This window comes from Rhinatrema bivittatum, chromosome 4, assembly GCF_901001135.1.
Source record: "Rhinatrema bivittatum chromosome 4, aRhiBiv1.1, whole genome shotgun sequence".
Classification (NCBI taxonomy): Eukaryota; Metazoa; Chordata; class Amphibia; order Gymnophiona; family Rhinatrematidae; genus Rhinatrema; species Rhinatrema bivittatum.
The window spans coordinates 402,100,254-402,117,131 of NC_042618.1; the positions used below are offsets into that span (position 1 = coordinate 402,100,254).

The 16,878-nt window shown below is 40.4% G+C and overlaps 1 protein-coding gene across 1 annotated transcript in view; it reads right to left on the minus strand.

Annotated features, from left to right (window-relative positions):
• FRMD4B (FERM domain containing 4B) overlaps positions 1-16,878 on the minus strand; it is a 295,281-nt gene that overhangs the window by 7,346 nt on the left and 271,057 nt on the right. Inside the window, exons 20-21 of the mRNA XM_029601082.1 lie at positions 15,207-15,332; positions 13,625-14,427 (exon numbers count right to left, since the gene is read on the minus strand). Of these exons, the coding sequence (XP_029456942.1) occupies positions 13,625-14,427; positions 15,207-15,332 (929 nt within the window). The remainder of the gene's footprint in view (positions 1-13,624; positions 14,428-15,206; positions 15,333-16,878) is intronic.

The following is a 16,878-nucleotide window of genomic DNA, read 5'->3' on the forward strand; positions in this document are numbered from 1 at the left end:
TGTACCACCCCCTTCTGCTTTTTTCTCTTTTGTAGAAATATCTTCTTGATCAAGTGGTTGAAAGAAGCTTTGGTATCTAGACCCCTTCTGAAATAGATGGTCATTTCTTCAGGAATGTCAATAACCAGCAACTAAGATGACGCAGTCACATTTTCCTGTCATAATTCAGGCACCACTACTGTCCATGGGGCTCCTAGAAATGCTATAATTCTTGGGTATGATTTAATGTATTGATCACATCTACATTCATTTCCAAGAGTAGGAGACAATAGCAAGCGTCAAGAACGTAACAGGTTTCACTTCTGGATTAACTTGTAATTCCTGAACAGTTATTTAAATTTAATTCACTTACAAACCACCTTTCCAAGCCCACTGGGATGACCAAGGCAGTGTACTACCATAAAATAGCGCAATACAATTCCATCAAATGAAATTTGATAAAATATACAACTACAGAACAAAAATAAAACAATCCCATTTAATACCTACCTACAACAGCCCAAATCAATATTAAACAATCCCAAATTGTTCACTATGGAGGTAATTTTCAAAATGTCGTGTGCGTATAAAGTCCATTTATTCACATAAATGGGCTTTTGAAAATTGCTACTTTTTCATGCATAATACCTTTGAAAATCCTATGGATTATCTTCTCTCTGAATCAGTAACCAAATCACACACGGTAACAGACCAATAGTGTTCTACGTTCTGTGAAACCTTTATAACTTTTTTCATTAAATTCTTGAAGTTTTCAAAATCATTAGAGTTTCAGGCAAGAGCAAAGCCAAAGCATGAAAGAATTCTGCATACCCACTGGCTTCCATAATCTGCTTTGTTTTTGATCAAAACTTCAATCTGGTGTAAGATTTGCCATACTGGGTCAGACTGAGGGTCCAAAAAGCCATTTCAGGACACAAATACCTGGCAAGATCCCAAATAGTAGATCCTATGCTGCTATTGCCTAGTGGCCTTCCCCAAGTCTACTTGGTTAATAACAGTTTATAGACTTCTCCTCCAGGAACTTGTCCAAACCTTTTCGAAACTCTATGTTAACTGCCTTTTCCACATTCACCAGCAATGAATTCCAGAGCTTAACAGTGTGTTGAGTGAAAACATGCAATTTGTCCATCTGTGTGAATTGAAATAACTGGTTTTAAAGTTTAAGAAAAAAACCCCAAAAAACCTAGTAGCCTCTGGGTCTGGTGACTCACAAGGAACTACAGGGGTTTATTAAGAAGTTCTATATATAGATACATATAAGCACAGGTATGTGTGTCTCTGGAGAGGCACCTGAACACACCTGTGCTTATGACTAGAGAAGTTTAATTTTTAAATTTGTTAGCCATAATATAGACAGATTTCTTGCAGACATTGTTCTATTTCCTGCTATTTTTCCTCTGTTGTTGCATGTTTTGAAATCTCTATCTATTTAAGCTAGCTAGTGTTTTTAGACTCCTGGCTAGTGTGTGTTGAAATAATTGTGTTTGTAATTTATAGATCAAAGGGCTGATATCTGCAGGAGCTGTTTGTTCCCTCCCTCCCACCCTACCCCACACCCACTTGACCCTAGGGTTTTTTCTTCTTTAATAATTCTAAGGACTTGGTTAAGTGAATAATCAGACTAAAGTACCAATCTAACAACTTGTATATTAGTCACTATTAGCAGAATGGCTTTTATTCAGTGTAACATTTGTGGTGCTTATGTCCCAAGGCCTATGATTTGGAGACTTAAGGGCTGTCCAATTTGCTTTCAGTGGTCTGCAATGAAAAACCAGGTGATGTATTTGAAAGAGGAATTGTTCAGGTTTAAAAAAAAAACCTGCCCTATCTTGATGCAAACAGAGTATCTTTCCCAGCTTCAACAAAGATTCAGAATCCCAAAAATAAATGGTTTACTGTGGGATCTGGTAGAGCAAGATGTGAATATCAGACACCCAATTTCCCTAACAGGACAGGATCCTGAATGTCCACCCTCATTCCCACAGAGAAGTCAGACATCCAAGATTCAGAATCCCAGGAAAAACTGGATTACAGTTGGTTCTGGCAGAATAAGGCCTGTGAGGCAGAGATACGCACTCTCTCAACAGTTAACCTTACATCCTCAATCTAGTGCTCACTAATGGGGATAATCTCTCTGATGTTCGGGTAGGGGCTCTTCTGAGCACTAGTGATCATCAGATGGTTTGGTTCGATATCGCGAACAGGATACAGAGAAGTCACACAATGACCCGAGTTTTTAATTTCACAAATACAGACTTTGTCAAAATGGGGATGTACCTGGAGGAAAAACTGGAAGACTGGGAGAAAATGGGTGAGGTGGAACAACAGTGGGCCAAATTAAAAGGAGCTACTACAAAGGCAACAAATCTGTTAAGAAAGTAAAGAAGAGTAAGAAGAAAAAGAAACCAATCTGGCTCTCAATGGAATTGGCTGAAAAGAATGAAGGCAAAAAGAACAGCATTCAAGTTGTATAAAGTATTCCAAAAAAAGGAACACAAGGAAGAATATCTGTTAAAACTGAGGGAGATGAAGAAAGGGGAGACTTTTCCGAAAGGATGGGCTCCACCTTAACCAGAGTGGAACCAAGCTGCTGGCACTAACTTTCAAAAAAGAGATAGAGCAGCTTTTAAACTAGAACAAGGGGGAAAGCAGACAGTCACTCAGCAGTGCATGGCTCGGAGAAATGTATCCTTGAAGGATACTATTGAAACAGGAGAGTTAGGGCATCCCAACAGAGAGGTTCCATTAAAAGCAAACATAGTCCATATGCCTATATGTAAAAAATCACCAAAGCTAATGATTTCCGAATTATCCCAAACAACTGAAAAGCAGATTGTTAAAACAAACAAAAAACACACTTTGAAATGTCTGTATGCCAATGCCAGAAGTCTAAGAAGTAAGATGGGAGAGTTAGAGTGTATAGCAGCAAATGATGAGATTGACATAACTGGCATCACAGAAACTTGGTGGAAGGAGGACAACCAATGGGACAGTGCTATATCAGGGTTCAAATTATATCGCAATGATAGGGAGGATCAACTTTATGTCCGGGAGGGTATAGAGCCCAACAGGATAAAGATCATATAAGAGACTAAATGCTCAGTAGAATCTATATGGGTAGAAATCCCATGTGTGTTGGGTAAGAGTATAGTGATAGGAGTATACTACCGTCCACCTGGACAAAATAGACATATTTATTTATTTATTTATTTATTTAAAGGATTTATATACCGGAGGTTCCTGTATAATATACATATCACCCCGGTTTACAAGGAACAGATGATGAAATGCTAAGAGAAATCAGGGAAGCAAACCAATTTGGCAGTGCAATAATAATGGGAGATTTCAATTACCGCAAAATACACAGGTGCAGTCGAGAACTTAAGTCCTGACAAGACACTCACAATCCAGTGTATATAAATATACTTGTTTTTATTCTTCAATACGGCAACTCCTCTGATTCATACAGACAGTAGCTTAATGGCGTCCCCCGACACGGTTCCCGTGTTTCGCCGCGGGCTGCATCGGGAGGGCTCGCCAATAGGGATTCAAACAGTAGCTGTAAAACATAGATATTCATCAGGACGACTGCTACTGTTTGAATCCCTATTGGTGAGCCCTCCCGATGCAGCCCGCGGCGAAACACGGGAACCGTGTCGGGGGACGCCATTAAGCTACTGTCTGTATGAATCAGAGGAGTTGCCGTATTGAAGAATAAAAACAAGTATATTTATATTCACTGGATTGTGAGTGTCTTGTCAGGACTTAAGTTCTCGACTGCACCTGTGTATTTTGCGATTTCGCTCTAGTGCAGTTTCTGCTCACTATGTACTTTCGGTCTTAGATTTCAATTACCCCAATATTGACTGGGTAAATGTAACATCAGGACTTGCTAGAGATATAATGTTCCTGGATGTAATAAATGATTGCTTCATGGAGCAATTGGTTCAGGAACCAACAAGAGAGGGAGTTATTTTAGATTTAATTCTTAGTGGAACACAGGATTTGGTGAGAGAGGTAACGGTGGTGGGGCTACTTGGCAACAGTGATCATAACATGATCAAATTTAAACTAATAACTGGAAGGGGGACAATAAGTAAATCTGCAGCTCTAACACTAAACTTTCAAAAGGGAAACTTTGATAAAATGAGGAAAATAGTTAGAAAAAAACTGAAAGGTGCAGCTGCAAAGGTTAAAAGTGTTCAACAGGCTTGGACATTGTTTAATAATACAATCCTAGAGACACAGTCCAAATGTATTCCATGCATTAAGAAAGGTGGAAGGAAGGCAAAATGATTACCATCATGGTTAAAAGGTGAGGTGAAAGAGGCTATTTTAGCCAAAAAATCATCCTTCAAAAATTGGAAGAAGGATCCATCTGAAGAAAATAGGATAAAACATAAGCAGTCAAAAGTGTAAAACATTGATAAGACAGACGAAGAGAGAATTTGAAATGAAGTTGGCCATAGAGGCAAAAACTCATAATAAAAACTTTTTAAAATATATCCAAAGCAGGAGGGAGTCAGTTAGACCATTAGATAACAGAGGGGTTAAAGGGGCTCTTAGGGAAGATAAGGCCATTGCAGAAAGACTAAATGAATTCTTTGCTTCCGTGTTTACTAATGAGGATGTTGGGGAGATACCAGTTCCGGAGATGGTTTTCAGGGGTGATGAGTCAGACGAACTGAACGAAATCACTGTGAACCTGGAAGATGTAGTAGGCCAGATTGACAAACTAAAGAGTAGCAAATCACCTGGACTGGATGGTATGCATCCTAGGGTACTAAAGGAACTAAAAAATGAAATTTCTGATCTATTAGTTAAAATTTGTAACCTATCATTAAAATCATCCATTGTACCTGAAGACTGGAGGGTGGCCAATGTAACCCCAATATTTAAAAAAGGCTCCAGGGGCGATCCGGGTAACTATAGACCAGTGAGCCTAACTTCAGTGCTGGGGAAAATAGTGGAAACTATTCTCAAGATCAAAATCGTAGAGCATATAGTAAGACATGATTTAATGGAACACAGTCAACACGGATTTACCCAAGGGAAGTCTTGCCTAACAAATCTGCTTCATTTTTTTGAAGGGGTTAATAAACATGTGGATAAAGGTGAACCGGTAGATGTAGTGTATTTGGATTTTCAGAAGGCATTTGACAAAGTCCCTCATGAGAGGCTTCTACGAAAACTAAAAAGTCATGGGATAGGAGGCGATGTCCTTTCGTGGATTACAAACTGGTTAAAAGACAGGAAACAGAGAGTAGGACTAAATGGTCAATTTTCTCAGTGGAAAATGGTTAACAGTGGAGTGCCTCAGGGATCTGTACGTGGACCAGTGCTTTTCAATATATATATAAATGATCTGGAAAGGAATACGACGAGTGAGGTTATCAAATCTGCGGATGATACAAAATTATTCAGAGTAGTTAAATCACAAGCAGACTGTGATACATTACAGGAGGACCTTGCAAGACTGGAAGATTGGGCATCCAGATGGCAGATGAAATTTAATGTGGACAAGTGCAAGGTGTTGCATATAGGGAAAAATAACCCTTGCTGTAGTTACACGATGTTAGGTTCCATATTAGGATCTACCACCCAGGAAAAAGATCTAGGCATCATAGTGGATAATACTTTAAAATCGTCAGCTCAGTGTGCTACAGCAGTCAAAAAAGCAAACAGAATGTTAGGAATTATTAGGAAGGGAATGGTTAATAAAACGGAAAATGTCATAATGCCTCTATCGCTCCATGGTGAGACCACACCTTGAATACTGTGTACAATTCTGGTCGCCGCATCTCAAAAAAGATATAGTTGCGATGGGGAAGGTACAGAGAAGGGCAACCAAAATGATAAAGGGGATGGAACAGCTCCCCTATGAGGAAAGGCTGAAGATGTTAGGGCTGTTCAGTTTGGAGAAGAGACGCCTGAGGGGGGATATGATAGAAGTCTTTAAGATCATGAGAGGTCTTGAACGAGTAGATGGGACTCGGTTATTTACACTTTCGAATAATAGAAGGACTAGGGGGCATTCCATGAAGTTAGCAAGTAGCACATTTAAGACTAATCGGAGAAAATTCTTTTTCACTCGACGCACAATAAAGCTCTGGAATTTGTTGCCAGAGGATGTGGTTAGTGCAGTTAGTGTAGCTGGGTTCAACAAAGGTTTGGATAAGTTCTTGGAGGAGAAGTCCATTAACAGCTATTAATCAAGTTTACTTAGGGAATAGCCACTGCTATTAATTGCATCAGTAGCATGGGATCTTGTTAGTGTTTGGATAATTGCCAGGTTCTTGTGGCCTGGTTTGGCCTCTGTTGGAAACAGGATGCTGGGCTTGATGGACCCTTGGTCTGACCAAGCATGGCAATTTCTTATGTTCTTAAATCAGGAAAGCAAAAGTCAAGTGGAAGAAAGAATTGCCAAAGAGGTAAACAGAGAAGACAAAACATTTTTCAGATATATCAGAAAAAGAAGGGAGGCCTGAAATGGTATAGTGAAAGTAAAGGTGACAAGAAGCACTGCCTGGAGATGAAGAAATGGCGGAAACATTAAACAAATACTTCAGTTCAGTGTTCACTAAAGAAGACTCTAGAAAAGAGTTGACAAGACCATAGATGGAAATAGGGTAGATGAAACTCCTTTTACAGAAGAGAATGTATGGGAAGAGCTAGAAAAACTGAAAGTGGACAAAGCCATGGGGCCAGATGAGTTTCATCTCAGGACACTGAAGGAAACTCAGATGTGCTGGCAGGTCTGTTGCATGACCTATTCAATAGATCCCTGGAAACAGGAGTGGTGCCACGTGGTAGGAGAAGAGTGGTGGTAGTCCTGTTTCACAAGTGTGGTAGCAGAGAGGAAGCAGGAAACCACAGGCTGGTTAGTCTCACCTCAATGGTGGGAAAATTAATGGAGACTGCTGAAGGAGAGGATAGTGAACTATTTACAGTCAGTAGGATTGCTGGACCTGAGGCAGCACAGATTCATCAGGGGAAGGTCCTGTCAGAAAAATCTGATCGATTGTTTTGATTGGGTGACTAAAGAATTGGATTGAATAAGAGCGCGCAATGTAATCTACTTAGATTTCAGCAAAGCTTTTGATACAGTCCCTGCACAAGAGACTTCTGAATAAAATAAGAAGCTTGGGTATGAGCATCAAGGTGGTGACATGGGTTACAAACTGATTGACGGATAGAAGACAGTGTGTAATGGTAAATGGAACCTACTCTGAAGAGAGAAATATGTTAAGCGGAGTGCCATAAAGATTGGTGTTGGGACCAGTTCTGTTCAACATCTTTTGTGAGAGACATTGCGGAAGGGACAGAAGTAAAGTTTGTCTATTTGCGGATATTAAGATCCGCAACAGAGTGGACACGCCAGAAGGAGTAGAGAGAATGAAATGTGATTTAAGGAAGCTTGAACAGTGGTTGAAGATATGGCAGATGGGATTCAATGCCAAGTGCAGAGTCATGCATCTGGGGTGTGGTAATCCAAAAGAGCTGTATGTGATGGGGGGGTGAAGGGCTGTTGTGCACAGACAAAGAAAAGGACCTTGGGGTGATAGTGTCTAGCGATCTGAAGATAGCGAAGCAATGTGACAATAGCTGAAGATAGCGAAGCAACGGCAATAGCTGAAGCCAGAAGAATGCTGGGCTGCATAGAGAGAGGAATAACCAGTAAGAAAAAGGAGCTGATAATCCCCTCGTACAAGTCCTTGGTGAGGCATCACCTGAAGTACTGTGTTCAGTTCTGGAGACTATATCTCAAAAGGGACAGAAACAGGATGGAGGTGATCTAGAGAAGGGTGACCAAAATGGTAGTGGGCCTCTATCAAATTACTTATGCGGAGAGGTTGAAGGACTTAAATATGTATACCCTGGAAGAGAGGAGATGCAGGGGAGATATAATACAGCCCTTCAGATAACTGAAAGTTTTTAATGATGCACAATTGGTAAACCTTTTCCGTTGGAAAGAAATCTGTAGAACTAGGGGCCACAAAATGAAACTCCAGGGAAGGTGACTCAGAACCAAAGTCAGGAAATATTTCTTCATGGAGAGGGTGGTGGATGCCTGAAATGCCCTTCTGGCGGAGGTGGTGAAGACAAAAACAGTGAAAGAATTCAAAAGGGCATGGGATAAACACTGTGGATCCCTAAAGGCTAGAAGATGGAAATGAAGAAAATAGTGCATGGGGGTAACTTGCTGGTGCGGCTGTTACTACTCTTAACCAATAAGCCTTCAAACTATTGGTTCCACTCCAGCATTGCTCTCTGCTTCAACAGCAGGGAGAAAAGAGGAAAAGGGGAATTGGATTCAGACAGCAACCAGCAAGGACCCCGACCTTATAGTCTGGGGAAACAAATAAGCATCGGGATAATTTGTTGATACGGTTGTCACTACCCTTAACCAATAAGCCTGATTTTTTTATGCAACTCAGACATTGCTCTCTGCTTCAACAGCAAGAGGTAACAGGGAATTGGATTCAGACAGCAACCAATAAGGGCCCTGACTTTTTTTTTTTTAAATAACACTTTATTGCTGTCATTAAAAACAAACAAAAACAATGCCTCCAAAAACCGGCACAAATAAAACATTGAATGACAACAAAGAGTTTACAGAAATAATCTCCCCTTCCTTTCTGCCTAGCTATGATCTATAAGATCCCTCCCCCTTACAATACACAGAAAATAAGAAAAAATAAATCTATAAAGAGGACTGAACATAACAGAAAGTTAAAAGGAAGCATGTTCCTTCCAGAGCATATAAGGTCTCCATATTAAATCAAATTTTTTCATATTATGCCTTTTGATAGCTGTGAGTTTACTTATTGTACACACTGTGTCCAATCTAGACAACACCCCTCTCAGTAGGAGGGCAGACTGCTGTCTCCAATGGCTCGCAATCTCAATCCCAGTCGCCGTGCAAATCTGTTGTATTAGAAGTTGCGAGCCCAGTCCCAAATCTTGAATAGGATAATTCAGAAGTGCTGCTTCCGCAGGTAAGGTAATGGGAACATGAAGAATATCTGCTATTAATCAAGTTGAGTCAGGGAATGGCCTCTGCTATTACTGGTATCAGTAGCATGGGATCTTCTTCGTGTTTGGGTACTTGCCAGGTTCTTGTGGCCTGGTTTGACCTCTGTTGGAAACAGGATGCTGGGCTTGATGGACCCTTGGTCTGACCCAGTGTGGCAATTTCTTATGTTCTTATGAGAGTCAGTATCCTGTTCCAAAATGGTTGAATAACAGGACAAGCCCACCAAATATGAAAGCAGGATCCCACAGAACTACAACCCTGCCAACAAATGTTACTAAGAGCGGATAAAACCTATGTAGTTTATCAGGTGTATAATACCAATTATATAACAATTTGTAACTATTTTCCACAATCAGAGAAGACACAGAAGATTTGCGGATCCTAGAAAAAATAAGATCCCAATCTTCCTCTGAAAAAGAACGACCCAAATCTTTCTCCCAGTCACTAACATGCACAGGTGTAATGCTTGGTTTGGAGTTTAGTAACACATACATTTTTTAAGTCAAACCCTTATGACACCCCCCTTAGTACAAAGCCTTCAATAAGCGATTTCCCAAGTAATAAATGGGAGCCAATTTGAATACTACATAAAAAATGAGATAATTGTTAAGAGAAATTCAGAAAGAGGGATATTATACCTCATTCTCAGGGTATCAAAAGAAACCAAATGACCCTCCACCTAGACATGTTCCATCAGATATACCCCACAGGTTTTCCAACATTTAAAAGACTGTACGGGAATGCAAGAGGAAAAGGAAGTATTATGAAATAGATGAGAAAAGTAAACCCCCAACCAAGCGTCGAGACAACATTTTCCAAATATTCGAAGTATTGCAGGTAGCTGGCACCATATCAGGGCAACTATGCCAAATATGGCAAGGTTGCCAGAGTAAAGAAGAAAGAGACATGCCCCGTAACCAAGACTGCTCTATCAAAACCCAATGTTTAAATTAGGTAGAGTTTTGCCATTCAGCCACTGAACGTAGCTGAGCTGCCACAAAATACCATAAAATATTTGGTATGCCTAGTTCCCCATCACCTATAGGTCTATACATAATGCTCTGACAGACTCGTGGAGGTCTTCTTTTCCAAATAAAACAATATCTTTTTTGCCACAATTTCAAAAGACTGGAGACATGAATAGGTAAGGTCTGGAAAAAATAGAGCAGCCTCGGCAAGACATTCATTTTTACAATGGATATCCTTCCCAAACAAGAGAGAGATAATCTCTCCCATTTTTCCAAGTCGCGCCAGAGGCTCGCAATTAGAGGAGGGAAATTCAAAATATAAAGATCATTCAACTGTTTGCCAAGATATGCCCCAAGATACTTAATTTTGTTCAAAGCCCATTTGAACAGGGGGTGATATGTAAAAAGCTTTCTACCTCGGACGTGCAAGAAATATTAAGAATCTCAGACTTTTCCCAGTTGATGTTAAAACCAGACACGCTGCTAAATTCATCTAAAGCTTTTTCTATATTTATCAAGGAAACATGAGGGTCACTAATGGTAAATATTATATCGTCAGCAAAGAGAGAGAGCTTAAATACCTGGGAACCCAACGGGAACACTGAGATAAAACTATTGTTCCTAATTTTAATAACCATGGGCTCAAGGAAGGGCCCTGACTTTTACGGTCTTGGAAGCTGATAAGTATGGGGTTAACCTGCACAGCAGATACTACCATAAGCTTGCTGGGCAGACAGGATGGACCATTTGGTCCTTTTCTGCTGTCATTTCTGTGTTTCTATATGTTTTAAATGAGCTATTTACTAACTTCATGATGTGTCGTGGAGTCTTTGTATTTTTTGAAAGAATAAATAACAGATTCACACTTACACATTCAATTCCAGTCATGATTTTATAGACCTCTATCATATCCCCCTCTGCCTTCTCTTCTCTTAAACTGAGCAGCTCTAATCTCTTTAGCCTTTCCTCATAGGGGAGCCGTTCCAAGGCCTTTATCATTTTGGTTGCCCTTCTCTGTACTTTCTCTAGTGTGACTATCTTTTTTGAGATGTGGCAACCAGAGCTGCACACAATACTTTAGGTGTGATCGCATCATGGATTGATACAGAAGTATCATGACATTCACTGTTTTATTCGACATTCCTTTCCTAATAATTCCTGACATTCTATTAATTTTTTGAATGCCACCGCACACTGAGCTGAGGATGTCAAAGTATTGTTCATGATGATGCCCAGATCCTTTTCCTGGGTAGTAACTCCTAATATGGAATCTAACATCATGCAACTATAGTGTGGGGTATTTTTCCCTATGTGCATGACTTTACACTTGCCCACATTAAATTTCATCTGCCATTTAGAGGTCCAATCTCCCAGTCTCCCAAGGTCTTCCTGCAATTTCTCACAATCTGCTTGTGATTTATCATCTTGGAATAATTTTGTGTCTGCAAATTTGAACTTCTCACTTGTTGTTCCCCTTTCCAGATCATTTATAAATATATTAAAAAAGCACCAGTCCCACTACAGATCTCTGAGGCATTCCACTGTTTACTCTTCTCCACTGAGAAAACTGCCCATTTAGTCCTACTCTCTGTTTCCTATCTTTTAAAAGGTTTGCAATCCACAATAGGACACTTGCCTCCTATACTGTGATTCTTTAATTTTCTCAGGAATCTCTCATGGGGGACTTTGTCAAATGTGTGCTGAAAATCCAAATACACTATTATACACCGGCTCACCATCATCCAAATGTTTATAAACCCTTTCAAAAATAAAAAATGTAGTGGATTGTTGAGGCAAGACTTCCCTTGGGAAGATCCATGCTGGCTGTGTCCCATGAAGCCATGTCTTTGTATATGTTCTGTAATTTTGTTCTTTAGAATAGTTTCTATGATTTTTTCTGGCAATAAAGTCAGACTCGCCCAACTATAGTTTCCTTTATCATTTCTGTAGCTCTTTTTAAAGATCCATGTTACATTGGCCAATCTCCAATCTTCAGGTATGGGCGATTCCATTCCTCAAGGGCCGCAAACCGGTCTTATTTTCAGGATAAATCTAATAAATCTGCATGGGAGTGATTTAAATACAACTAAGGCAGTATTCATACAAATCTCTCCCATACATATTCATGAAACTCGACTTGAAAACTGGAATGGCCCACCACTGTACTAGATGATTTAATGATAGGTTACAAATTACCAGTAATAGTTCTTTCAGAACTCTGGGATGTAAACATTTTGTTCAGGCGACTTGCTACTCTTTGGTTTGTCAATCTGTCCTGTTACATTTTCCAGGATCACTGTGATTTGTTTCACTTCTGGATCATCTCCATTAAATACCGTTTCCAGCATGGGTATTTTCCCAACATCCTCTTCAGTAAACACTGATGCAAAGAATTAATGTATTCTTTACACTATGGCCTTGTCTTCCCTAACTGCTCCTTTTAACCCTTTGATCATCTAACAGTCCAATCAACTCTTTCACAGGATGCATTTTTATTTACTTTTTTTAAAAGCATTTATCTATCACTTTACTGATTAAAAATCATCCTAAACAATGTGCATTTTGTGTGCAGCAAAATATTTGTGACCTTATGAAAAAAGTATAATGAATATTGATGTATGCTAAACAGAAATTTGACTGTTCAAAATCATTAACTAACTGTCATTGTTAGCCCCATGTACAGTATGTACATGCTAAAAACCATCCGGTCTCCGAGCATTTGCAGTAGACACAGAATGTGCTGGGGGCAGGAGAGGAAGGAGTAATTGGGGCTAGCTTTTCTTCTGCATAAAATGTGTCATTGCTCTTGGTAACATAAACTACAGGGAAAACCAGGGACAGTCAAAAATTCAAGCCCAAACATTTTGCTTGGTTTTCAGTCTGACCTCAATCTCACAAACTTCTAATGGGATTTCCAAATGTGACCATTTTTGGATCATGGTACACCCACCTATATGAACCTCCCACTATATGGAGGACAATGTCTTTATTATTGTGACATTTGCATTGTACCGCACATTGAGTACTGCTTCACCAGTGGAAAACTGTGACCCAAACTGAAACTGTCTGGTGAAGACATCTCTTACTATGGGGGGAAAGACAAACTAGCAAAGTCCATTTCTGACATGACGACTTCTCTCTCTTTCTTTTATAGAGCTACTAAAATTGTATTTTCTGTCTCCCTTTTGCTTTTTTAATCTTTTGGGGTAATTTTCAATGGAATGTCTTGTTGCACAGCATGTGGGCATTTTTCGCACACCAACCTTGTAATTCATTTGCAAAGCGAAAACTACCTGTGTAGTTTCTTTCGGAAAATGAGCCAGTGTAAAGTATGCATGCTAAGTTGTTTTTGCGTTCTTTTCACCTATTTGGCAATGCAAATATATGAGTGGTGTTGCTTCCTCCCCAGACACACCGACTGGGAATGCCTCTTTCTAACCCAGCAAAAAGTCTGCATATTACGGAAGACCATATGTACTTTCAGCGGGTTTGAGAGATAATTTACAGCGAGGCCAGTTTACCCAGGTAAAAATCACTACATAGCTGGGTAAGTGGGTTGGAAAACCGTCCTCTTTTAAAAAAAAAACCCAAGGAAGAGTCAATGAAATCCCTCAGCTACCTGATGAGCAAGAAGGAGCCCTGCTGCTCGAAGAGCATGGCGTGTGCATCATTGGGTAGCCCAGCCTTCTCTGTGATCCTCTCTCAGAGTCAAAGCTCGTCTGCAGACCCGGATACTGGTCTTTCTGATAGGCGGCACGATGATACCAGCCACGCAGATGCTCTGCTACTAAGGCTTTGTTGATGTTTTTGGTTATTTCCTCTGTTGTTTTTGCAGTTTTCTTCCTTGGAAGCCTCAGGGTGGCATATGGATTGTGTGGTACCCGCTCAACTTGTTCTTCATGGTACCTTAATTCTCGGTAATGGTCATAGCCATAGTGTGCTGAGGAGCGATGTGAAGGGTTAACACTATACTGTCCTTCCGTATCATTTCCATAAATATAGCCTCCATTACTGTACAGGTCACAGTCTGTGTAAGGTGAATATCCTGTAATGTAATAGTTGGAGGAAGGCTGGTTCTGACCAGTTTGATATACACCGTTCCTCATGTCCTTGTGGGCTAGATTTGGCATGCTTCCTGAATTTGCTGCAGAAATGTTCTGTTTTTTGTATCTTCTTCTGTCTCTTGTACGATTGTCAAGCGTTTGCATGATATATTGTGGGCTGGGGTTTGGAGCTGGGCTGTAGTACTCTGTGCTGGACTGGCTTGTATACGACGATCCATCGTCTGGTATTTCAGTACTGTTGCTTCTTTGGCCTTTAGAGATAGAGAACATTGGTTTCTCGGCAGCTTCGTGCGGCAGCTGTGTTTGCGATTCCAAGCTTCCACTGCGTTGCCGGCAGTGCTGCGGGGAAATATCAGGCCTGGAATATGCAAAGAAACCAAAACAGGTTATGCCTGTTCTCAGATGGGTGAGGAAGGAAAGCATGTTGAAAATTAATAAAATTATTGAACAATGTAACAGCAGGAAACCATCCAATAAGCACCATTTAAATCTGCTTTTATGGTTTTCTGTGAACTAATTTTATGAAAGCAAATTAAATTTAGTTCAGGAACCTTAATCTCTATTCTGTAGCCTTTCTGTTGAGCACTGCTTTACAAGTTAGCATGCATTTATATATATGAGACCACCATGATCAATTACACCTTGCATATTCACACAAAAAAAAAAAAAAAAGGCCACGCATAGTACCATAGCTTTGTAGCATCTGTGCAAGGCTAAAACTAAATGCTATGCTTCAGGCATGTATTCCAGAATTTTTTTTAACCCTCTGGTGACCGGTAGTCATTCCAATGGAGGTCTGAATGACATTGGTACAACCGCAAGCAATCCACGGGGTGCCAAATGGGGTGCCTGGCCAGTGGCGCAACACTAAATTAGGACCAGTGGCAGAACTTGAACTGCTGTAGATTACAAAAGGTTAAAAAATAATAAATATTTAAGGACAGGATGCAAAATCTGATCAGTGAGGGCTGTGAGTAAGACAAAAGCTGTGGGAGAGTTGATCTTTCAAGGCCCATTAACTGATAATTGCCCGAGAGTGAGCACTTCAGAATTAAGAAACTTTAAATGAAGGATTGAAATATAAGATTTATTATACATTTGTAGTTGATAAGAAAATTATAAACAAAATAATCTTACTGCAAGTGAGTACTGCTGTAGGCATTGCGTGTGAGAACGGGTGTCGTAGGCATGCTTCTCCCACCAAGGTAATGCCGTTCCTGAGCTCTGTGCGGACTGCTCTGTGTCGATAAAGCATCTCGATGACTAGAAAAAAGCAGAATCCTTCACAGTGTCAGTATCTGAATATCTAAAGTGGGCAAAACTAATCTAAATCACTTATTTATTGAACTTTTCTAATTACAGGAATACGGTTTTCAGAGGCTTACTCGTGGCTGAGAACATAAGAGGTGCCATACTGGGTCAGATCAATCCTGCTGTTTCTGGCAGTAGCCAGTCTGGGTCACATGGAAGTACCTGGCAGAGCCTAATGGGAAAATTCTTTCCTTGTAGCTCATTCCCAGGAGTAAGAGATCCCATGGCCTACCTGGCCAATAGTTAATGGACTTGTTCAATAAAATTTTGTCCACACCTTTTCTTAAATCTGGCTGTATTACTATCCTTGACCACATCTTCTGGCATCAAATTACAGGCTTAATTGTGCTTCCGAGCGAAAAAATGCTCTCTTACATTAGTTTCAAATCTTCTACTAGTTAGTTTAATGGAATGCACCCTAGTACTAATTAGCTGTTCCCCACTTACTTGTTCCACCCTACACACTTGATCTGATGACACTCTGATAGTAAGAGTTGGAGAAGGTAATTTTACAACAATTTGCATACTGGTGAAGTCTGCATGTACATTACACACGCAGACTTATCCGAGTATTTTCTAACCAAACTTATGGCGCACAAGTTTGCTTTGAAAGACATTGGGTAGCTGTTGAAATGTATAAACAAATTACCTTGCACAAAGCTACAGCTGCTCCAAACAGGGAGCAACTTGTGCAGGGTAACTTATGCTTACGCTTTTTAAAATTAAAAAAAATCATTAGTGAATTTTAAAAGCCCTGCGTGCGCCAATCCGGGAGATACGCACACAAGTCTGGGCCGGCGCATGCCAAGCTTATTGTAAAAGGTGTCAGAGTATGCGTTTATCTCCTGCTACGGGGGCACAAATGATAAATTCCAAAAAAGGGGCGGGGACTGGGAATGGTCTGGGCGGGGCACAGGCTTTCCGGGATTTCAATTAAAAATTTGCATGTAACTATTTTCGTGCCCTAGCATGCGCCGTGGTCCCCCGCCACGTAACTTTAAACAAAAAGAAAATACAAAGATCAGCAGGGTTTTAAGGGTCAGGGCTAACAGGGGAGAAGGGAGAGGTTATTTAAACTATGGGGTTAGGAAGTCATATCCCTTACCTGGGAACAAACTCAGAAAATGGCCAATTGCAGTAGCGTGCGTGGCTTTTAAAATCCCCCCACTTGCACGGTAGAAGTGGCATTTGCGCGCATAGGCACATGCCCTCCTAAAATTGCGTGCGCTCAGCCTATTTTATACCATGCATGCATATACCTGCACATGTTATAAAACAGTCGCATCCATGGGAGTGAGACAGGAAACGCAAAAACATGCGCCCACGTGCCTGTTTAAAAGTTATCGTCTTTGCACAAAAGTGGCAACTCCACCGCCTCAGCGAGGAGTAAAAGGACATGCGAAGCCAGGTTATGTGCAATACTTTTACATACACTGAGCCCAGGTCAATCTTAGAGTAGCCTTTTACACACTTAAAACCAGATTTTATGCATGTAAAT